The 25,606-nt window shown below is 34.2% G+C and overlaps 1 protein-coding gene across 1 annotated transcript in view; it reads right to left on the bottom strand.

Moving 5' to 3' along the window:
• Positions 1 to 1,584: 1,584 nt before the first annotated feature.
• LOC108364623 (transcriptional activator protein Pur-alpha-like) overlaps positions 1,585 to 25,606 on the bottom strand; it is a 56,736-nt gene continuing 32,714 nt past the window's right edge. The window contains exons 2-3 of the mRNA XM_017618373.1: positions 1,829 to 1,934; positions 1,585 to 1,755 (exon numbers count right to left, since the gene is read on the bottom strand). Coding sequence (XP_017473862.1) covers positions 1,594 to 1,755; positions 1,829 to 1,934 — 268 coding nt within the window. The 3' untranslated portion in view covers positions 1,585 to 1,593. The remainder of the gene's footprint in view (positions 1,756 to 1,828; positions 1,935 to 25,606) is intronic.

Here is a 25,606-nt window from a genome sequence, read left to right as displayed (position 1 = left end):
CAAAGTAGGCAGCATAATATATTGGAAAAAATATATATTTCACTTGCTAACATATACATATGTATGTACAGCTTCAACTGTGAAATGTGTGTTGTCTAACTGTATGTTGTCAATCTACATCCAATCAGAACCCTCTAAGTTTATTGAAATGAAATGAAGTAGGTAGTTGTAGGTTGGATAAATAAAGATGGTGATATATTTCATCTAAATTCTATACGTCACCTTCTTGGTATTTTCTGTAGTTTAATATCATCAACACGTTCGTAATTTTATATTGATATTATAATAACTGATTAATAAAAATTTATTGGTATTTAGAAATAGCATGGGAGTGCTTTCATTTCATTATTTAACAAAATTTTCTACTTTATTTTTTATTCATCCATTTATTTTTTGTCAGAAATATGCGTTTTTGACATGTTTTTCACCTTAACATTTACTAGTTACACATTAAATTTCATTTTAATTTATTTCAGCTTTAATTTATTTCTACTAAGTGTTTAGTCGATTAGTTATTTAACAGTTTGTTCTATTTTTTCCGTTTGCATATAATACAGCATTATTAATGGTGCAGCATTCACAGATATTCTGGTTTTGTTTTTTTACTCTTCAATTTTCATGAAGTTTAAGTCAACTATCATAAATACTTAAAACAAATTAAAACATATTTTTACACATTTAGAATTTTATTCTGTTTTTTTTTATTTCATTTTATATCAACAATTAAGTTTTCAAAAAGCTAGAGGTAACGTAAAACTTAAATTATAATTTCTTTTAATATAATATTATCACTATATTTTAATTCTATCATTTCATAATTTCTAATAAATTTTCTGTATCTCTTTTGCAACATTATTTTTTTCATTGAATATTTTAAATAGTTTTAATTTTTTTACCAAAAATATTTTTCTAATTTGTAAGGATTTGTATTGGGGTTTTAGCTTTTTAAATTTCTTTTTAATAGTACAATAACATTGTTAAAACTATCATATATTTCTTAAAAAAATATAAATATGAAAATAAAACATGAGAGTTTTCAGATTAGACATCCGCTGTTGCAATAGATTATAGGTACTGTTTGGAACTGCACGGAGTTTACTTATCTTATGTTTGTCCCTGCAAGCAATATATGACAACAAACAAACTTGACAACTGGCGAAACATTTCTAATTTTCCTTTTTGATTAATTGTTATCATAATTTTTAACACTCACGTTTTATAATTACGGAAAGATATACTAAAAACAAGCATATAACAAAATGATAATATAAGGAAACATATTATTTCAAGTCCCACACAGTACTAGTTCAATAAAGAATGATTGTTGTCAAAAGTATCCTTTGCAAATTGTTTAAAACATCATCTAATCAATGTAACATTCATAGTAGTAAGTAGTTCTCTGTTGTTTCAGTTGTTTTGTTAACTACAACGTAAAATAAGAATCATTTTAATAAGTATGCATTCTTAATAAAATATATCTAAATATCTTAATATTTTTGTTTTTTGTTGATGTTTCTCGCTTTTATTGGTTAAACTTGCTTTCAATTTATAACTTTCCGTGATTTTGTTTAATTACATTTCATACCGCCATTTTTATTTTAGACTGTTTGCAGGGATTTGAATATTATTATCGGCAGTGATAGACGATGTGTCGGACGATTTCTTCATTTTGTCGCAATAGTCATTAAAAATGTCACGAAAGCGTAGCCAACATTTTTCTGGCACAGTAATAGCAGTACGAAAATTGCTTTTCACCTTAAATCAAATCAAGAAATAAAAAAAAAAACGTGAATGGAGATGCTTACGTTACTTTTACAATTGATATTACCTCACTAATGCGCATGTAAACCCCGCGATTATTTTGTCCAATATCGAAATAAAAATTTTTATTGTCCACTTTCATGTGGCGCTCTTCGGGCAGATCACCTTTAAATCTATTGAAAACAAGCAAACAAGAAATTTATACATACATGTTAGTAAATTCAACTAAAACATTATAAAAACATGAAAATTAACTAGATATTTAAAGAGTCATAACGAGTCTCTGTACTCCGACGACAAAATTTCAAAGATTTATGGCCTTATTTATAAAAAATAAAGTAAAGCTTTATAAATTGACGTTTTCATACATTTTTCAATTTATAAGCCTTTTATAAAGCTACTTTATTTTTTATGAATAAGGCCATTAGAGTTTAGTGTTTAATGTATTTTGAACGTATCTTTTTTCAAAATCTACCAATGTAAAGTAAGATATTTAGAATACATACATATCTGAACGTCGTGACGCCTTCGTGAAAAATATTCCTTTTAAAAAACTAGAAGTGGTTGGTAAACTACGAAGTTTTCGCGTTCACACAAGGATTTAAGAAAAACAAGAACCCTTTGAAAATTTCTCCCATGCGATTTAATAATTTTACATATTCGGATCAATTGTTTTCCTGATATCAATGAATCCGAATAGCTACGATCGTATCCATTGTAATGAGTTCCCGTACAGACTTTCTTCGTAGGAACAGAGTTTAAAATTGATAATTCTAAAAAACTATGCATGAAATTATTGTAATGGTAAATATTGGTTAGAGTTGCGGATTTATTACACTTTGATATAAAGATTTATATTATCCCCCTATTATGAATTTCCATACGAAAGACAATAAACGCTTGCAAGCGTATCGTATGAAATCAGTTTTCGTATTACAACACTGTACAGCATTCGGCTGGGTATTGGACCAAACCAACTTTTTTTAAGAGATTAAGCCATAAGTAAAAAAAGTAAGTTCTCCGTTTTGCTTTTCGAAGTTAACATCCGAAATCGAGATATGGGCCTTCGAAGTTCGAAATTGGACCTTTGGTAAAAATTATTTTTAATTATTGCATGTAAAAATAAAAAAAAAAAAGTAAAAATACCGACGTGGTCCGCCTTTTTCTCTTATTTATATGGTATACAACGTTTTTTGTGCAAACTTATGTAACAGGTGTTATAACGGGTCAAAGGACCGATCTTCGAAAAATTAAAAACTTAATATTTCAGAAAATTTTGGACTGATTTTTAAAAGATTCGTATTGTTGTAAAGATGATTTAACCCCCTTTCTTGTGATATGCATATTTGTATACTTCGTATATGAAAAAAAAACACATTTAATGGAAAATATACATTTTTTTGTATAAAAAAAAATATTTTGAACAAAAAAATTACTAACCGATTTTTTAAAATTGGTATCTTTGTAAAGGCGATAAAACCCCCTTTCTTCTGATATGCATATTTGCATAGCTCGTGAATAAAAATTTGAGAATAAACAATTAAAAGGAAAAAATAACTTGTTTTTTACAAAAAAAAAAATATTTTAAACAAAAAAATTACTTACCGATTTTTAAAAAATTGGCATCGTGATTAAGGCGATTAAACCCCCTTTCGTCTAATAAGCATATTTGTATACTTTGTATATAAAAATTGGAGAAAAATCATTAAAAGAAAAAAATAAAAATTTATTCATATAAAAAAAATTCAACAAAAAATTACTAATTAGTAATACAATTGAATACCGTGCTTAAATAAAACAAATCATTTATGGTGTTTTAAGTGTTAATTCGTTCTTGTTCGCCCGCAGCCCTGTTAAAAATAAAGCAAAATTATATGTAACAGAAGTCTAAGGCATATAAAGATATAAAAACACTATGGTTTTTGATTTTTTACATAATTAAAGATAATTTCCTGTTTTGTTTAAATAAATAATCAATTGTATTACTAATTAGTAATTTTTTTCATTAAAATACAATCGCCGTTCGGAGTCGGCGTAAAACTGTAGGTCCCTCCTATTTGTGTGACAACATCAAGGCGCACGCCACGAATCGGAGGAGAAGGNATTGTTGTAAAGATGATTTAACCCCCTTTCTTGTGATATGCATATTTGTATACTTCGTATATGAAAAAAAAACACATTTAATGGAAAATATACATTTTTTTGTATAAAAAAAAATATTTTGAACAAAAAAATTACTAACCGATTTTTTAAAATTGGTATCTTTGTAAAGGCGATAAAACCCCCTTTCTTCTGATATGCATATTTGCATAGCTCGTGAATAAAAATTTGAGAATAAACAATTAAAAGGAAAAAATAACTTGTTTTTTACAAAAAAAAAAATATTTTAAACAAAAAAATTACTTACCGATTTTTAAAAAATTGGCATCGTGATTAAGGCGATTAAACCCCCTTTCGTCTAATAAGCATATTTGTATACTTTGTATATAAAAATTGGAGAAAAATCATTAAAAGAAAAAAATAAAAATTTATTCATATAAAAAAAATTCAACAAAAAATTACTAATTAGTAATACAATTGAATACCGTGCTTAAATAAAACAAATCATTTATGGTGTTTTAAGTGTTAATTCGTTCTTGTTCGCCCGCAGCCCTGTTAAAAATAAAGCAAAATTATATGTAACAGAAGTCTAAGGCATATAAAGATATAAAAACACTATGGTTTTTGATTTTTTACATAATTAAAGATAATTTCCTGTTTTGTTTAAATAAATAATCAATTGTATTACTAATTAGTAATTTTTTTCATTAAAATACAATCGCCGTTCGGAGTCGGCGTAAAACTGTAGGTCCCTCCTATTTGTGTGACAACATCAAGGCGCACGCCACGAATCGGAGGAGAAGGTAGGCCAAACACTAACATATGTGTAAGCGCCAATCTATTATTATTATTACTTCCAAAAGTCCTATTGGCTTATTGCTTCACACACAACCTTATTATTTTTCTGACTAGAACTTTTTAACAAGTAGTGTGTTCTTAATTTATGTAAATGTAACAAAACTTTTCAGTTGCGTTTGCTGTGCACTGACCATTGGAAATATTTACTACTGCCGAAAAATAAACCGAAAATACTGCTGCAGTACTGTACCGGGTTTCTTTACATGTACAGGGTGTTCTGTAAAAGTGTTCAATGAGTAAAGGGGGATGGTAGGAAAGTCAAGACGCCCTACAACGTTAAAAGGGGGAGGCTGGGACGGTGAGGGAAGAGGGGTTCAATATAAAAATTTGGAGAGTTGCAGGGAGAAAATAGTTGTCAGTACATTTAGAAAAAAATTCTCTACTTAAGGGTAAGTTCTAGTAAAAATTTGCAAATAAGTTTTTAAGGCAGTAAAATTGTACGACTTTTTTTCTCAAACTACATATATGTATGGATCTCATTACTTTAAACAATCAATTGTTGTAAAGATGTATGTATATATATCCAAAGGTTTCTAGAAAACGACTCTAACGGTTGTGATGGAATTTTGTATTCAGATAATGTTTTAAATTTTGAGGGTATCTGGAGATATTTGTACAAAGCTGCCACGCATTCGAAATTATTTATAATTATTAATTCTAAGAAGGCACAAAAGATTCACTAAAAAATTAAAGCTTTTTTTTCTTACAGCTTATTAAGCCTTCTTCTTCTTCTTTTTTGGCACTGTAACCGCCTAAGCGATTTTGGCCGAGTTCAGCAAAGCACGCCAGTCGTCTCTCCTCTGTGCCAACTGACGCCAATTGGAAACGCCAAGTCCTTCTCCACCTGATCTTTCCATCGCAGTGGGGGCCTCCCTCTTCCTCTGCTACCACCAGCGGGTTCCGAGTTGAATACTTTCAGAGCTGGAGCGTCGGTGTCCATTCGAACGACATGACCAAGCCAGCGGAGCCGCTGTATTTTAATTCGCTGCACTATGTCCATATCGTTGTAAAGCTCATACAGCTCATCGTTCCATCGTCTGCGGTACTCGCCGTCGCCAACGCGTAAAGGCCCGTAAATCTTCCGCAAAATCTTTCTCTCAAACACTCCAAGAGCCGCCTCATCGGATGTTGTCATTGTCCATGCTTCTGCGCCATATACCAGCACGGGCATGATGAGTGACTTATAGAGCGTGGTTTTCGTACGTCGAGAGAGGACTTTACTCCTGAATTGCCTACTCAGTCCAAAGTAGCACTTGTTGGCAAGAGTGATTCTACGTTGGATTTCAATGCTGACATTATTATCGGTGTTAATGCTGGTTCCCAAGTAAACGAAATTCTCTACTTTCTCGAAATTGTAACTGTCAACAGTGACGTGGGTGCCAAGGCGCGAATGTGCTGACTGTTTGTTTGATGACAGGAGATACTTCGTCTTGTCCTCGTTTACCACCAGACCCATGCGCTTTGCTTCCCTATCCAACTTGGAAAAGGCAGAACAGACTTCGCGGTTTTTGTTACCGATGATGTCGATGTCATCGGCATAAGCCAGCAATTGCACGCTCTTGTAGTAAATTGTTCCTGAGCGGTTCAGTTCTGCAGCTCTTATTATCTTCTCCAACATCAGATTAAAGAAGTCACATGAAAGGGAGTCGCCCTGTCTGAAACCCCGTTTTGTGGCGAACGGCTCGGAGAGGTCTTTTCCAATTCTGACGGAGCTGGTGGTATTGCTCAACGTCATTTTACACAGCCGTATGAGTTTTGAGGGGATGCCAAATTCAGACATAGCGGCGTATAGGCAACTCCTTTTAGTGCTGTCAAAAGCGGCTTTAAAGTCGACAAATAGGTGGTGAGTGTCGATCCTTTTCTCGCGGGTCTTTTCCAAGATTTGGCGTATTGTGAATACCTGGTCTATGGTGGATTTGCCAGGTCTAAAGCCACACTGATAAGGCCCAATCAGTTCATTGACGGTGGGCTTCAGTCTTTCACACAATACGCTCGATAAGACCTTGTAACCTATGCTTAGAAGGCTGATCCCGCGGTAGTTGGCGCGAATGGCGGGGTCACCTTTCTTGTGGATTGGGCAGAGCACACTTAAATTCCAGTCGTCGGGCATGCGTTCATCTGACCATATTCTGCACAAGAGTTGATGCATGCACCTTATCAACTCCTCGCCGCCGTACTTGAATAGCTCAGCTGGCAGGCTGTCAGCTCCAGCGGCTTTGTTGTTTTTCAGCCGCGTTATTGCTATACGTACCTCGTCATAGTCAGGCGGTGGAACGTCGACTCCGTCATCATCGACTGCGGGCTCGGGTTCTTCTTCTCCACAACTTTCTGTGCTGCTACCATTTAGTAGGGCGGAAAAGTGTTCCCTCCATAATTTAAGTACGCTCTGGACATCAGTTACTAGGTCGCCATTATTGTTCTTACAGGAGTGCGCCCCGGTCTTTAAACCTTCCGTAAGTCGCCTAACTCTCTGGTAAAATTTTCGGGCATTCCTCCTGTCGGCCAGCATTTCAAGCTCTTCGCACTCACGTATTTCTGCCTCTCTCTTCTTGTTGCGGCAAATACGTCTCGCTTCCCTCTTCAGATCCCTATAGCGGTCCCACATAGCGCGCGTTGCGCCCGATCGCAGCGTGGCCCTGTAGGCGGCATCTTTTTTCTCTGCAGCTTCCTGACACTCCTCATCGTACCAGTTGTTCTTTCGGGCTCGCTGAAATCCGACTACTTCTTCGGCGGCGGTACTTAATGAGCGGGAAATGTGGTTCCACTGCTCGCATATGTCGGTTTGTTGAAGAGTGCTCTCTGAGAGCAGGTGTGAGAGTCGAGTAGCGAAAGCGCTGGCTGTCTGTTGTGATTGCAGCTTTTCGACGTTAAGCTTTCCTTGCATATTTGGGCGCACATTTTTTGCTGCACAGAGGCGGGTGCGTATCTTGGCTGCAACAAGATAGTGGTCCGAGTCGATGTTTGGGCCTCGGAGTGTGCGTACGTCTAAAACACTGGAAGCGTGCCTTCCGTCTATCACAACATGATCGATTTGGTTTCTCGTTTTTCGATCCGGAGACAGCCAGGTAGCTTGATGGATCTTTTTATGCTTGAACCTAGTACTGCATACTACCATGTTTCGGGCCCCGGCGAAGTCGATCAGCCTCAATCCGTTGTCGGACGTTTCGTCGTGGAGGCTGAATTTTCCGACGGTGGTTCCAAAGATCCCTTCTTTGCCCACCCTGGCATTGAAGTCGCCAAGCACGATTTTGATATCATGACGGGGGCAGCGCTCGTACGTGCGCTCCAAGCGCTCATAGAAGAGATCCTTGGATGCCTCATCCTTCTCTTCCGTCGGGGCATGGGCGCAGATGAGCGAGATGTTGAAGAATCTCGCTTTGATGCGGATTGTGGCTAGACGCTCGTCCACCGGGGTGAACGACAGTACTCGGCGACGGAGTCTCTCTCCCACCACAAATCCAACTCCGAATTTGCGCTCCTTTACATGGCAGCTGTAGTAGACGTCGCAAGGCCCCAGACATTGTTTGCCTTGCCCCGTCCAACGCATTTCTTGGATGGCGGTGATGTCAGCTTTTGTCCTTACGAGGACATCAACCAGCCGGGCAGAGGCACCTTCCCCATTAAGGGTCCGGGCATTCTAGGTGCATGCCCTCAAATCGTAGTCCTTTAAACATTTGCCATGGTCGTCATCATAAGGGGGGGGGGTCTCATCCGAGGCTTTTCCTTGCTTCTTCACTGGAAGTGGTTTTTACGTGGCGGGTCCCAAGCCCAGCGCACAACCCATTGCTGGGCTTATTAAGCCTAGTTTCTAAATAATTCTTAAAATATACTCGTTATAGCCTAACCTAAAATATACAGTATAAGCTACTAATATGAGCAACCAATTTTAGTGATGAAAAATGTGGCCAAATTCCGAATCGTATCAATACATGCTATGGTATGATGCATATGAAGTGCGAAGCAAGCATCCAAACGGCGATGCACTGAATTCGATCTGGTGATGCGTTTCGGGATGAGGTTCGGCTACTTTACGGATGCGTTTGGGAACGGTATAACCATGTTGGCGTGGGGAAACAGTATACTTTGTACGTATGTGCATTGCGATTAGTAGACCGGAAGATTGCCCATGTATCACTAAATTGGAAGGCTCCTACAATAATTAAACAATTTTTTTTTGAATTCATTCATATTGCTGGATTTAACCTCATTGGGCAATTCATTATAATATTTTAATCCTTTGTAATACAAGTTACATTTATCTGCTTCGGTTTTGTAAGCAGGTAGATTAAAGTAATTTCTATTACGAGTATTTATGGAATGTACATTATTGACATACTTAATGTTGCTTTTCAAGTAATCGGGTAAATTGCCATCTATAATATTCTTGATAAATTTCATTGTATAATAAAACAGCTGTTGTTTAATGCTCAGCCAGTTTAGAGTAGATAGGATATCTCTGATAGGGGTGTCATAGCGTTTAGTAAGAATGAATCTCATAGCTCGGTTTTGTTGTTTCTGCAATTTATAAATCTGACTATCTCTCATTATGAAAAATATGGTGGGACAGTAAATGAAATGAGGTTCAATTATGGATCTATATACCATGGCCTTGTACCTTTTACTTAAGTATTTGCGAAAAGTATAATTTTTTGGCTATCTTTCCCACCGTGTAATCAATGTGCTCATTAAAGTTCAATTTGTCATCGATTTTTATTCCTAGGTGTTTGAATGTATTAACTCTTTCAATTGGTTCATTGTTTATATTTAGGTTCTGCAACTTGGTGCTCTCAAAATTACGTCTTCATATAACCATAAATTTAGTTTTATCGACGTTCAATTTAAGTCGGTTTAAGCACAGCCAGTTATATACCTCGTTTAAATCATCTTGCAACTTAGTGGATATTTCAGAGATATTATCTCCACTAAGCATAAGCCGCGTATCATCGGCAAATAATTTTATATCACAGTTTTTAAGGCAATCAGTAATATCATTAATATAAGTATTGAACAAAGCAGCTAACACAGATCCTTGTGGCATCCCGATTGATACCCTTTTTCTATCAGACAGTGATGATCCGATTGCTGTTCTTTGATTCCGATTCTTAATAAAGTCTTCAAACCATTTTAGTTCAATACCGGTAATACCTACATTGCACAGCTTTTTTAGTAACAGATTTTGGTCGATCGTCTCAAAAGCACGTTTCAAATCTAAGAAGACAATTATTATATGTTTATTCCTGCTCAAGCCTTCTTTCCAGTTAGCAATAACCAAGTTCAGAGCACTTTCGCAGGAATGCCTTTTACGAAAACCAGATTTCTGTGGAATAATAATTTTATTATCTTCTAAGTACTGTACAAGTTGGTTTTTCACCACTGTTTCTAGTATTTTTCGTCACATGGTAATGTATTTATGGGTCTAATCTCATCAGCTCTGATAGTATTTTTTATTTTCTCTATTGGTACAACAATCGACGTTTTCCAGAAGTTTGGAAAATCCCCTTTCTCTAAGCTTTCATTCACAATTTGAGCATAAAAGTATCCAGTATAAGTTATTGAGTCTTTAATGACTCCTTCAGATATGAGCTTTTTTAAACCAAATTTGTTTTTGAATTTGTTTACTATATTCAGAATGTCGATTGTAGATATTTTTTGGAATTTAAAAGTAGAGGCGATAATTCCCGTGATTACGAAGTCCCCAATTCCAGCACTAATATTTCTGCTGATTTCCATGACACTATGAATAAAATAGTTGTTTAGTGAGTGCGCTATTTCACCCTCATGTGTGAGAAGTTGGTCGTTTATTAATATTCTTTTTCTTTTCTTTCCACATAGCTTTGCTGTGTCCGATATTACAGGTAATTTTGTGTTCCATGTATTTGGTCTTCTTAACCTTTATTAACCTTTTGTATCTACGCCGGGTAATATTATATTCATTCCATTCGCCTGTTTGTAAAGCAATGTCGTAAAGATTCAGTTTATATTTGTTGAGGTNATTTTAATCCTTTGTAATACAAGTTACATTTATCTGCTTCGGTTTTGTAAGCAGGTAGATTAAAGTAATTTCTATTACGAGTATTTATGGAATGTACATTATTGACATACTTAATGTTGCTTTTCAAGTAATCGGGTAAATTGCCATCTATAATATTCTTGATAAATTTCATTGTATAATAAAACAGCTGTTGTTTAATGCTCAGCCAGTTTAGAGTAGATAGGATATCTCTGATAGGGGTGTCATAGCGTTTAGTAAGAATGAATCTCATAGCTCGGTTTTGTTGTTTCTGCAATTTATAAATCTGACTATCTCTCATTATGAAAAATATGGTGGGACAGTAAATGAAATGAGGTTCAATTATGGATCTATATACCATGGCCTTGTACCTTTTACTTAAGTATTTGCGAAAAGTATAATTTTTTGGCTATCTTTCCCACCGTGTAATCAATGTGCTCATTAAAGTTCAATTTGTCATCGATTTTTATTCCTAGGTGTTTGAATGTATTAACTCTTTCAATTGGTTCATTGTTTATATTTAGGTTCTGCAACTTGGTGCTCTCAAAATTACGTCTTCATATAACCATAAATTTAGTTTTATCGACGTTCAATTTAAGTCGGTTTAAGCACAGCCAGTTATATACCTCGTTTAAATCATCTTGCAACTTAGTGGATATTTCAGAGATATTATCTCCACTAAGCATAAGCCGCGTATCATCGGCAAATAATTTTATATCACAGTTTTTAAGGCAATCAGTAATATCATTAATATAAGTATTGAACAAAGCAGCTAACACAGATCCTTGTGGCATCCCGATTGATACCCTTTTTCTATCAGACAGTGATGATCCGATTGCTGTTCTTTGATTCCGATTCTTAATAAAGTCTTCAAACCATTTTAGTTCAATACCGGTAATACCTACATTGCACAGCTTTTTTAGTAACAGATTTTGGTCGATCGTCTCAAAAGCACGTTTCAAATCTAAGAAGACAATTATTATATGTTTATTCCTGCTCAAGCCTTCTTTCCAGTTAGCAATAACCAAGTTCAGAGCACTTTCGCAGGAATGCCTTTTACGAAAACCAGATTTCTGTGGAATAATAATTTTATTATCTTCTAAGTACTGTACAAGTTGGTTTTTCACCACTGTTTCTAGTATTTTTCGTCACATGGTAATGTATTTATGGGTCTAATCTCATCAGCTCTGATAGTATTTTTTATTTTCTCTATTGGTACAACAATCGACGTTTTCCAGAAGTTTGGAAAATCCCCTTTCTCTAAGCTTTCATTCACAATTTGAGCATAAAAGTATCCAGTATAAGTTATTGAGTCTTTAATGACTCCTTCAGATATGAGCTTTTTTAAACCAAATTTGTTTTTGAATTTGTTTACTATATTCAGAATGTCGATTGTAGATATTTTTTGGAATTTAAAAGTAGAGGCGATAATTCCCGTGATTACGAAGTCCCCAATTCCAGCACTAATATTTCTGCTGATTTCCATGACACTATGAATAAAATAGTTGTTTAGTGAGTGCGCTATTTCACCCTCATGTGTGAGAAGTTGGTCGTTTATTAATATTCTTTTTCTTTTCTTTCCACATAGCTTTGCTGTGTCCGATATTACAGGTAATTTTGTGTTCCATGTATTTGGTCTTCTTAACCTTTATTAACCTTTTGTATCTACGCCGGGTAATATTATATTCATTCCATTCGCCTGTTTGTAAAGCAATGTCGTAAAGATTCAGTTTATATTTGTTGAGGTTTGCTAAGTCAGAATCGTACCACTTATTCATAAATTTAACGCTGATTTCTTTAGAGTATATCATAGTACTCACTAAACTTGATATATTATTATATAGAAAATTTACCTTATTTTCGATACTCATATTCTTGAAATCACAATAGTTGAATTGTCGTAATTGGTTAATAAGACTATCGCTTGAGTAATATTCCCAAGAAGTTATAAGTTTTCTAACTCTCATTTTAAATATTTTTTCCAATTTTATTTTAAAACTAATGGTTTCGTGATCCGTAATCCTATCTTCTGCCAATCTTTTACAGGAAATAAATTCACTATTCGTAAATAACAAATCAATCAATGTTTCAGTGTTATCCCTTTTCGAGTATAAAAATCTATTTTTTGATCCATAGCAAAAGACCGAAATAGGTCAACTAACTGTTTGCTATAAGTGGTGCTTTTGTACAAGTTTATATTGAAATCCCCGATTAAGACTATATTATCATGCGTTAAACAGCTATTATTTAAAATTTCGTGTAAATATGTAAAGTCTGCATCGCTCGAACTAGGCGAATGGTATATAAGACCTATTTGATATTTAGGAAATATATTTTCAATTTTTAATATTATACAAAACAGATTTTTATTAAACGAATGGTTATAACTTGTTGCATATTCAATTGAATCCTGTACATATATTAAAACACCACCCGTGTGCCTGTTGTGTGAATTACATCGCACTAATTTGTAGGATTCAATCTGCAATTCTTGATTTGTTATGTCTTCTGTCGAACAACTTTCTGAGCAAAGAACCAAATGGGGTTTCTGTATTTCTATTAGACGCTCTAGTTCATATTTGTTTGCAACGATACTACTGAAATTTAAATAAATGCAATTTAATTCATTTAGTATTCGTTGCTAGATTCGCGATTTGTTTTTTGGTTGAGTATGTTTTTTATATGTCGGACAATCTATACTGAAAGCGTAATGATTTACATCAACATCAATAACTTTTTTCTAAACCAACTCGCTACAGTTTACACATTTAACTATATTTGAGGTACATTCATTACTGTCATGATTTCCAGCACATTTGCTACATGCTATCTTATTAGTGCATTCGCTAGCTTTGTGTTTATACCCCAAGCACTTGAAGCAACGCGAAACATTTAAATGCTCATAAACGACACAAGTGTCCCATTCAATAAAGATCTTCTTTTGTTGCAACACATTTTCAAAAGTAACAGCATCAGTTTCTACCAATGCAATATAGCTTTCCTCTCTACTATTAGCATTATCATAAAGTTTTAGTACTTTAAAATCTTTTCCGGTACATACGTCGTTTTGCTTTGTTAAGCATTCCACTAGGCGATCATTACTTATTTTCTCAGTTATGCCAACAATCTTAAATATCCTCTTTATTTCACTTTTATCTTTAGTTTTATTTGCTTCAAATTCGTTTCCAATAGCCTCTCTTACTTTCTGTTGCACCTTTTCACAGGCGTCTTTATTTCTGCATTCTACAATTATTCCCCCGCTATTTCTTTCTTTCACGTTTTTAACAAGACCTTCCGTATGCTCAACTACTTTTTTTAGTGCTTCTTTTGTCTCCTTTACTTTTTTGTTTTTGTTTTTCGGTTTAATAACAATTTTGTTTTCATTCAACTTGGCGACTTGAGCATATGACGTTTTGGGGTTAACGTTCTCATTAGCTACGCGTAATTTATTTAGCAATTCATTACTTTTTTGGAACTCATTCGATATATCTGTTAGGATCTCGTTTTTCATTGCATTTATTTTTACTTCAATGTTGTGCTCCAGAAAGGAGTTGAAGTCAGTAATAATACTACTTTTTATTTGCGAGCATTTATTGCTAAAAATTTGGTCAATTATCTGCTTAACATCAGAAGCTTTTATTTTTGACTGTTCACACTTGCTGATAAAACGTTTAATTTCTATAAACTTCGTATTAGTATCTGACAACGTACATTGGTTGCAGAACCATTTTAGGTTAATATTCTCTGCTATTATTTTGATTTCATTTCTTTTAATGTTGCTGCATTTTAAACCGAAATTGTGACCACACCCACCAGAGCATGCTATCATTTCATCAACTTGAAGCAATTTTGCAGTACACTCGTTACATGCTGTCAGCATCATGAATGTATGAGTGTAACAAATTAAGACAAGAATTTACACTTTCAACAATTAATTACTGTACATACAATAATGAAAATAAGCATTGATAAATTAAATAAAATGGAAAATTAGATGAAAACCAAAAAGTTCAATTAAATGGAAATCATAAAAAAAAAGGTTTTACATTAATTAAATCCTAACGTGGTGGTAACGCTGCTACTTCGGTAAGCGTGGTATTGCTCTTCCAATTTCTTAAACCCTTCACTTCCTTCCTGTCAGTGTGCAAATATCAGGTGCTTAGTCACCGACAGAAAGGCACAAGAAAGCACAAAAGGAATGAAGATCAGCTTTATTACCTCACCGGCGTAGCGGCAGCGCAGCCACAGTGCAGCTATGCACACTGTCAGGTTGTTTTCGTTACCAACAGGTAGATAGCAGCTCTCCACGCTGTCTATGCTCTCTGCAAAATCACTCCAACTCGCTTCACTTTGTTGTGTTCGGTGTACCAGCGTTTGTTTATGTGACGCCTAGCAGCGCAGCGGCTGCAGCCACATCAGAAGCAAAGCAAGCCTGGATTTGCCAAAACAGACCAATCGCTGGAATTCCCAATGCTTCAACTTACAGTGCTTCTTATGTACTCGCGCAAGCGATTATGACGACTTTTTTGAGTTTTTTTTTGCGTTTAACGTTTAAATTTTGTTTTATTTCAAGAAATTAACGCGAGCAAAAAATTGCACAACCGTTCCGTTTGTTTACTTTCTCTGTGCCCGGAAGTTAAAAGATATTTCAAATAAAACAAACTACTATATACTATAGTTAGTTCGATAAGTGTATGAAATCTCTGCGTGTTAGATAAGGGGCTAATTATTTCAATAAAACTCAACATTATGGTTGCTCCATATAGTGTTTTTTAATCATATGTTATTTTGATTTAATTTGCTTTTTTAAACAGGTAGCGATCCTACTAAATGTAATTGAAAATAAAGCCCTTTCAAAGCCGTTTTGGATGATACCCTTAGCGTAGTAATTCATTGAAATTAATTGAATTACATTTTTTGACAGGCGGCAAACCATCCCATGTTCCATATCCATATTGTTTAAATTAATTTAACTTTTCATATACATTGAATTTAATTTTTAAGCAAGTGGCAGCCCTGTTTCAAACTATAACCTTATTAAAGTTTTCAGTCTGACATCAATATTGTTATACAAATTTCAGTTATCTAATTCTCTTGAATTAAACTTGAAGTTAATTTTTAAACAGATGGTAATCCTCCCACATGTTGTTTAGAAATAAAGACTTTTCAAAAACATTTCGATTGGTACCCATATTGTAGTATTCATTTAATTTAATTGCATTTGATTTTTTAGCAGGTGGCAACCCCTTTTATGTTCTAACCTAAATATAAACCGTCTCCGCGGTGATATGAATACGTAGGTATCAATGTTTCCACAATCGAACCTCGATACCACGGAGTCTATCGATGTCAAACTTCAAGCATCTTTATTTTCGTTGTTTTGGTCGAATACTTGGACATCCTCACACTTTATTTACTTGATTTTAAACATTTACAGTTTTAAATATTGTAACACGTCGTTTCTAAACATTTTGAGTTAAAATTTTCATAAAAATAATTTTGGCAGCCTAAATCGGTCAAATACCCCTATGTGCGATGGTTAAAGTTGAAAAAATAAGGAAAATTAGAGTTTTCTTTTAATTTTACGCGACAAAAACTCGCAAAAATCGAAGACTACCAATAGATTGTTATACATAATTTTAAAGGCCTATAAATCCTTTTCTCATTGATTTTTAAATCGGGTGAAAAATAGTCAAGCTGTTAATAGATAAGAACGAAAATAACGCGTTTTTTATAAAAATGGGGAGTTCAGGAACTGCAAGAGATATGTGTAAAACAGGAAAATTTTGACAATATGAAAAAAAACGTCAAAAATCCGTACATCTTGACGGAAAGCTAAAAATCTGTACGTTGAATCCGTACAACCATTTTCACCCCTGAAAATCCGTACCGTACGGAAAAATCCGTACATCTGGCACGGCTGGCAAGTTCACTGAGAAACTGGCCCTTAGAATGGCATTAATTACACAGGCCAACAAAAATGGGGAAAAATTTTGTAACATAAAATGTTAAAGCTATTTTTGATAGACTTTTTCATGTTGATTACGAATATGTAAGTAAAAAGTTTCCATCACGTCCAGATTTTGAGAAGTCAAAAAATCGCGTTTCTTGCAATATTTGAGAAGCTCTAGCAAAAAAAAGGTGACGGAACCTTACACTTCGGCTTAAATTAAAGCTAGAACTCTCGACTACTAACCCTGAAAATACCATTAGTGCACCTTGACTTGATGGTCACTTATAGCACAATTTTCTTTCTTTCAATAGCACAATACAAATGACTATCAGTGATCATCAAGCCAAGGTGCACGAATGGTATTTTCAGGGATAGTAGTCGAAAGTTTTAGCTTTAATTTAAGCTGAAGTGTAAGGTTTTATCACCTTTTGTTTTTTTTTGCTAGAGCTTCTCAAATGCTGCAAAAAACACGTTTTTTTTATACTTTGACCACGTTTTTCTCAAAATCTGGGCGCGATGGAAACTTTCTACTTACAGCATGAAAAGTCTATCAAAAATAGCTGTATCATTTTATGTTACAAAATTGTTTCCCATTTTTGTTGGCCTGTGTTATTTGTTCAATGGGTGACAGGTAACAAGATCAACGGAGAGAAATAAAGTTAATTGACATTATTACTTTTTCCAAAGCGAAATAAAGTCAACAAAAATTTGGAAATAAAGTCATTGACGCTATTTCCTCATTCAAATGGAAATAGCGTCAACAACGCTTAGAGTATGTCGATTCATAGAAAAAAATGTTTGTTTTTACAATAAACATTGCCCCGTAAGTGTTGTTTTTTAATAGATGAAAAAGGTTATTGCCAAATCCTCAGTGTTGTGGTATTAATCCACACACAATCATGAACTACCACCAATTCATTTTATTGAAAAAATTTAAATTACGAATATGTAAAAACACGATGCGAAAAACTAAACGCAAAGCACAGCTGGAATACGAGAAATATTTGAAGAAAGAGTGTAGAAATGATCCATAATTTGCAAAACATATTTCGTTTCCACAAAAATAAAGGGAACACTATTAAATTGAAGAAACAGTCCATGTTCAAAAACCCCGGAGGAACACTGAAAGAATTCTGTGTTTCAAATTAGCATATTTTGAACGAATTCGGAATGTCTAAGGTGGAAAAGAAACCAACCTTTCTATAAGGATATAGAAAAAGAATTTTCTTACACTGTATTCATGTCTCCGCCAGCAATTTGTGACGACATCATTTAAAAGCAGCTAAGGAGAACGACGACACTATTTATTAGATGGTACATTCAACGAGCCAATGTGCCAAAATGCGGGTATAAACAATTATTGATTATTTAATATCGGAACCGAGATCGTATAAGTTAATTGATTGGTTTTCACACACTTTTGAAACACAAATTATATGCTTTTTTACTGCAGACAAGTTGTTGCCCCAAAACACAGCAGAAATCTTCCAATCAGGGCTGCCAACTATCCTTAGTTATGATGTGCCATATTGAGGATAAAAAAGTGCCAAAATGTGCCAAATAGAAAAATAAAAGTGCCAAAAAAGGTGTCATTCCTTTTAATCATTCACATTTAGCAATAAAAGAAAGCTACATTTTCCAAACAAAAGTGCAATGATAAAATAAGATAAACCAGTTGAATAGCCTTGATAAATTAGAAAATTTTAGTTGAGAAAAAGAAGTGCACGCAAAGGATTTCACAAAAATGTATTGAAATGTTATTTTTTTACAAAAGTGCCATTTTGGCACTTTGTGCCAAATTGAAAAGTACGTGCGGCGTAGCGTGACGAGGGCCGCCGCGAAGCTAAGCAAATTTAATGTTTGAAAGAGAAATAATGTCAATGGATTTTATTTCGTTTTTAAAAAGGTAATAATGTCAATTGACTTTATTTCGCACCAGGGTGGGAAATAAAGTCAAATGACCTTATTTCCGTTGATCTTATTACCTGTCACCGTTCAATGATTTATAGAGTGCATGTGTAGCCGTGAAGATTGATATTGTGTATTTTTAGTGTTAATTGTAATCCTTGTAATTGCTTATAGTGTTGTTGTTTCTATGCATGAATGGCATGTGCAGTGAATAGAAATAATGATAGCGATGATATTTTTAACTAACATAGTTACGGGTAGACGGAGAATGACAAAATGCCTCCATCACTCCACAAATATTTCACCCATGGGTGAGATAATATCCCACGCTTTTCTACCTATGGTAAATTATCAGAAGAAGCTCTGGAAGCATGAAACAATGACCTTAAGACCTTGCAAGCAGTGTTGCCGCGCCGTCCACCGAAAATGTATCACCGACCAAGCCAAAAATGTATCCAAATGTATCCATTTCTCTTTTTTTACGTATCCATCTCATAAAACATAAACATGTAAGAAAACTAAACATTTGCAAGAAAAATACATAATTTAACCCATCCTAAGGACTTGGAATACGTGTATATATAATTTATATTTCATAAAATCAAACATTTGTTATTTCAATTTATAAATAATATTTTTTATGCATAAGTATTTTGCAAAGTAAGTATAATAAATAGTAATTAAAATGTTACATTTGTACCTGTACACTCTAAAAAGTGTGTGTAAAACTACTACTGAAAAGTATCTATTTTTCAACAGGAATCTGTATAAATATACATACGTATAAGATGTTCAGGATTTGATTTTGAACTTGAGATCTTTAAAATAATAATAATAATAATAATATCCCAACGGTTTTTACCCTCCATTCCCGCCCATCCGCACGAGGGGCGCAGTCCGCATGACGTACGGGACAAATATTTTAAATTTTTGCGCCGAGTCACGATAGGCAGGAGTTTGTTAAGTGTCGAGATCTAAAACTGTTCAGCTACAGAACTAAATTCATCAGCTGATTTTATGTATTTATGTCAATAATTCACTTATTGAGAGAGGAGAGTATCGCTTTCTTAATGCTGAAAAGCGGATCTGATATATCAAACGTGCTGGAATGAGAGTTAAAATCCTGGCATAAGCAACGGAGTGGGTCGTGCAATTCAAAATTGGTTTTACAAGCTTTCAGAAATATGGGACAAAAGTGTCTTGATACGCGTGACGGAACATTAAAGCTTACATCAGCCAGAAGAGACGGACTTGAAATTGAGCCTGTCAGTAATTTAACCATAAAAATTATACCAAGCATTTCCCTGCGACTGGCAAGTGTAGGAAGGTTAATAAGTTTTAAGCGACTCGTATAAGGTGGAAGACTATATTGAGAATCCCATCGGAAATTTCTTAAAGCAAAAAGTAGGAATTGTTTTTGAATTGATTCTATCTTGTCTGAGTAAATTTGATACCTTGGATTCCAAACCCCCGAGCCGTATTCCAGAATCGGCCTAACTAATGTTGTAAACAGGGTTTTAGTGATATAAGGGTCACTAAATTCTTTTGACCATCGTTTCACAAATGCAAGTACACCTTTAGCCTTGTTGACTGTCACATTAATGTGAAGATTAAAATTAAGCTTAGGATCCATTGTGATACCAAGGTCCACAAAATTGTATACCTGTTCCAGGTTATGGTTACCTATTGTATAAGAACTGGGATGAACAGCTCTTCGCGAGAAGCTCATTACTTTACATTTCTTAAGATTTAGAGGCATAAGATTTACTTGACACCAGTAAGCCATGCTGTTTAAGTCTGATTGTAGCAAAGACCTTTCTTTAATTGAAACGTACGATTTATAAAGCTTTACATCATCTGCATCCATTAAAATTTTGGAAAATTGTATATCTGTAGAAATATCGTTTATAAAAAGCAAGAACAGAATCGGGCCTAGGTGGCTACCCTGAGGGACTCCTGAAGTAACATCAATGACGTCAGAGATAGTATTTTTAAACAATACCCTTTGTGATCTATCATAGAGGTATGAAGAGATCCAACGTAGAAAATTAGGTGGAAGACCAAGAAGATCAAGTTTATAGATGAGCAACGAGTGGCACACTTTGTCAAATGCTTTACTGAAATCAGTATATATAACATCAACAGTTTTGCTCTCACTAAATGCTTTTGAGATATAGGATGTTAATTCAAGTAAATTTGTAGAAGTTGATTTGCCCTTGCAAAATCCATGTTGACTGTATGAAATGCTTGAAGTGATAGAATGCGTCAACCGATTTGTTATAATTGCTTCAAATAATTTAGGAATTGCAGAAAGCTTAGCTATGCCCCGGTAGTTCTCCACTGAAGACCTGCTACCGCTTTTATGTAAGGGGGTTATGAACGATTCCTTCCATACAGTTGGAAAAACGCCCTCTTTAAGAGACAAATTAAATAAGGCTGTTAACGGCTCATAGAGATAATCAGCACAATTTCTAAGAAAACAAGTGGGGATCTGGTCAGGACCATAACTAAAAGACTGCTTTAAGGACTTCAGGTAAACTAAAACATCATCGGGAGATATTATAGGGTTATGTATTGAGTTAATTGGACTTAGTTTAAAAGGATAGTCAAAGTATGCTTGGGAGTTAGTGGAATAATTGGATTTAAAAAACTGAGCGAACATGTTAGAAATTGTTTGATTATCACCAGAGACGGTATTTTGATACTTCATGGCGGAAGGAAACCCACGTACATTTCGCTTGGAGTTTACGAAATCATAAAATGATTTGGGGTTATATATTATACGTCGTTTGATTTTACACAAGTAATCTTTATAACACTTTTTGTTTAATTCAAAGAACTTGTGACGCAAAAGTGAGTATTTTACATAGTATGAGTGTAAGCCGGTTTTTTTTTGTAATCTAAAATAACGTGACTTTCTGTTTTTCAAGTTTCTCAGTTCTTTAGTGAACCATAACTGTGTTTGTTCTTCAGGAACACACATGCGTTTAGGCACATACTTTTCAAATAATCTATGTACAGTAAAATTAAAATGTGCAACGCTTTGCTCAACTTTTTCTTTGTATATAGGCCACGACAATTTAGACAATTCTTTATTCAGTTTTTTAAAGTTGGCTTTCGAAAAATCAAAGCGAATATTTGGTTCGTATGTTTGGACATCGCAATTTTGACCATCGTTTATAATTTCGTAAGATATCTCAATAGCAGGGTGGTAGACATCTTCGGGCAAAACTAGTGGGTCACATTTATTTACAGCCGACTTAGATGCATCATCAACATAAACAAGATCTAATACTTTGCCAAACTTATTGCGAAGTACATTAACTTGATTCAGGCAGAGTTCAGCCATCTCCTCTAAAAATACGTTGTTGCACGCGCTAGACGAGAAAGGTACAATATCATTGTCAATGATGTTCCATGATACATTTGGTAAATTAAAGTCACCCAACACAATCAATGAATCAGAGGGTTTAATCATTGAATTAATTGATTTCAGTAAAGATACATGTTGTGAATACACTGATAAGTCAGATCGGGGAGGAATATAGCATAGAGCTAAGTAAGTAAACCCCCTTCCAACCTGAACACGAATGCATTTGAATTCTGCAGATTCGATGTGTGGAAGACTAACTTCTTCAGATGGTATTGAAGAGTCTACGGCAAAGAGTACGCCACCGCCGACTCTGTCCTCCCGATCTTTTCTGTAGATATGATAATTATTTGAAAGAATCTCTGAATTAAAAGTGTGAGGTTTGAGCCAAGTTTCAGTCAAAGAAATTATATTATAATTGCATTCAAGGCCATTAAGATATAAATTCGTTAATTTAGTATTTATGCCTCTTACGTTTTGATAATAAATACTTAAAGCAGATTTAGTAATCAGTTTTTTGGTTCTGTATTCTGACGGGGAATATTTGCTAAATTATTATTTTTGTTGGGCCTATACTCAAATTCACGAACGAAAGCTCCGGAGGGCCAAAAAGAACTACTAAGCAGCATGTCAAAATTTTCTAAATTTACGTCTATTTTAAATGAAGAAATATTTCTTTCATATTTAAAATTAAATTTTCTGATACTTAAGTTGACAGTTTTAACTTTGGACGAGATGTAAAACTTTATATCGTCCTCGGAAGTATCCCTCGAAAATCTAGATACAAATATAGACTTCTTTGGGGGAACCACAACCAGTCTCCTAGTATCAGACTCGATTACCGGCGGACGGGGTTGAGTAACTGAGTTACTAATTGAGGGTAGAGTAAGCGTTGGAAGATTAGATGGCGGTGCCACAACTTCAACGGGGGACGGGGAAGATACTGCAGGGTCGTTATTATTAGAAGCAGACTTTGATATATGTTCTTTTGAGGAAGATAACTCCGTTGTCTGTGGACATGGAGAAGAAAGATTAATTAAGTCATTCGGAAGATTGTTCTGACGTGGAACGGTCCTTTCATTAGGCGGACTATGAAGACGCTTACGTTTTGACACATGAATGTCCTTCATAGATTGTACGGTATCTAAGCATTTAAAAGATTTAAATACATTTTCATAATGTTTAAATTTTTCGGTCAGTACCGACAACTCTCTCCCTACCTCAGAAAACCCATTTCTGGTTTGCCTAAACAACTTAAAGAGATCAACTTCGGTTGACCTGCACTTTAAGCAAGACCAGCGAAGACCTTTGCCATCATTAATAGCGTCCAGAATTCTTCCTGTCAAACCAGCACATTTTAGATGGCAAATACCATCACAGAGCCAGCACGATAAGTAGCGTTCAGATTCGCTTTTGATTTGGCAGTTATCAAGATCACACTTCATATTGAAAGATTTAATAACACTTATGTTAATAAAAAGACAAGCAAAATAAGTTTAACACAACACACACAACAATTTAGGAGCTGATGTATTTAGCTTAAAAATATATGTAGCGAACAGTTTGAGTATCACTGTATTGTGACACTTAATAAACGCAGCGCAAACAGCTGTGACAAGAAATACTAAACGAAGTAAACAAAAAGAGCAAAAAGAAATGTGCAAAAATAGAAACGATCTCAGTTAACTACAAAGGAATAACAACAACAATGATAACAACAAATGACTGGGCAAGATTAGATGTATGCTAGTGAAATTTAATTAAATTTAATATAGACCACAAAAAACACAAAACTTTCACTTAGCTTTGGTTATTATCACACTAAGATGCTCGTAGGCACTTTTTATAGCAACTTTTACTCAAAATTAGCACAATAAACTTTGCAAAATACAAAGACCAATCAAGGCACGATATAAGTAGAACTTCACAGCTTGACGTTTGCGTATACACATGAAATGTTTAAAGTTGCAACAATTTTTAAACTAAAAATACATTTCCTACAAATAATAAACACTAGGGGCTTACATTTACTCTATTTTAAACATTGTATGTGTTATTTTGATCTCTGCGACAAATTTGGTATGTTAAAGTAAACAGGCAGTGTTTAATTTTATTACGCGGTGTGCCAATTTGCACACATTAAAAGAGGAAAATAGTTACCTCTCTTAGGTCCGGTTTTTCAGTGCCAGTTTAAACTTATATTAAGTAAACTGAGTTTAAATTGAACAGCTGGCTGGCGTTTGATTGGCTGATCTTAGTTTAAACCAGCCAGATCGGGCGTTTAAACTTAGTGTAAACCACGTCCGTGCACTGAAAAACTGGCCCTTAAAACGCGCAAATAAACAAAAAAAAATAGAGTGTATTTAAAGTATTTTCAGTAAAATTCATAAAAATTTCCTTAAATAGATCAAATTTTGTTTTTTAAACAGTGTATATAAACTACAATGAGATCTTCTTTCTTTTTACATTAACAAATGAAAATATGTGATATGAAAGTGATATATTTACTTTATATTTGTATACATTAAGATCTTGCTTAAAGCATCTTTTTTAGCTAACTAAACAATTGCGCCTTACACTGCTTTGGTGAGATCTCCTCATATGTTCATTGCTTCGTTCACAAAAAATAAAATGGTCTAATTTCACGCTGAAGTAGCGATTTTTAAAACATTTAAAAAACGTCATTAATGAAAATCGAGTTTTTAACGAAAAAAACTTTATAGAAAATATAAAATTTTGGCCTATTTAAAAAAGTATCCACATTTATACTGATCGGAAAAAATAAGTATCCCGCAAAAAATCGTCTAAAGATGTATCCAATTGGATCTATTTAGATCCAAACGGCATCCCTGCTTGCAAGTGCAGCAGTTTCAGGGTCGATTACCCCACTGTGCGACGGAAGCAAAACCAAAAAAAGACCTGAATAAATTAACGCTGATAAACGACTTTTTATTTAGTAATACTAATAAAATATTTAGTAGTTTTGTTAGTTATTTTGCTAGATATAGGATTGTGCCTTTATTCAATTTAGGTCTGTTTTCACACAATTGGACTTAATTGATTTTGTTTTGAATTTGATTAATTTAAGTGACTTATTTAAATTTAGCATAATCAGTAATAATGAAGTGAGTAAAATATGAGAAAATTTAAGTCATTAATCATTCTATTCACTATAGGTAAAGACTTTCCAGCGGTGCCGCAAATGTATTCTATTTCGAAAACTTATTCTAAATCATCTCAGTCTTTTTATGTAAAATATAGAATGTATGTAGGCGCACGCCACCCATCGGAGGAGAAGCTCGGCCAAACACTAACATATGTGTAAGCGCCAATCTATTATTATTATTATTATGTAGATATAAATGTATATATATATTTATATAAAGCATCCCAACAAAGGTTTTAAAAGTCACTCAAATCAAGCTTGCTATATTAAGTGTTAAATAAGAGTTTTTAGTATTAGGTTTTTTTAAGTTTTTTTTCAAATTAACCTTTTATAAGTGTTCGGAGCGAATATTTATAAATCACTTAACTTTAAACTAAAATGCAAATGTTTACGACAAACGCAAGAAAACATATTTTATTTTTTAAATTTCTATTCCTTATAAACAAGGTGCCGTTTCGATTATATTACGCTTTTATTTGG

This window comes from Rhagoletis zephyria, unplaced genomic scaffold (genome assembly GCF_001687245.7).
Source record: "Rhagoletis zephyria isolate East Lansing unplaced genomic scaffold, Rhagoletis_zephyria_1.1 Rzeph_scaffold_01608, whole genome shotgun sequence".
In the NCBI taxonomy this organism is placed as follows: domain Eukaryota; kingdom Metazoa; phylum Arthropoda; class Insecta; order Diptera; family Tephritidae; genus Rhagoletis; species Rhagoletis zephyria.
This window is presented reverse-complemented; position numbering and strand designations above follow the sequence as displayed.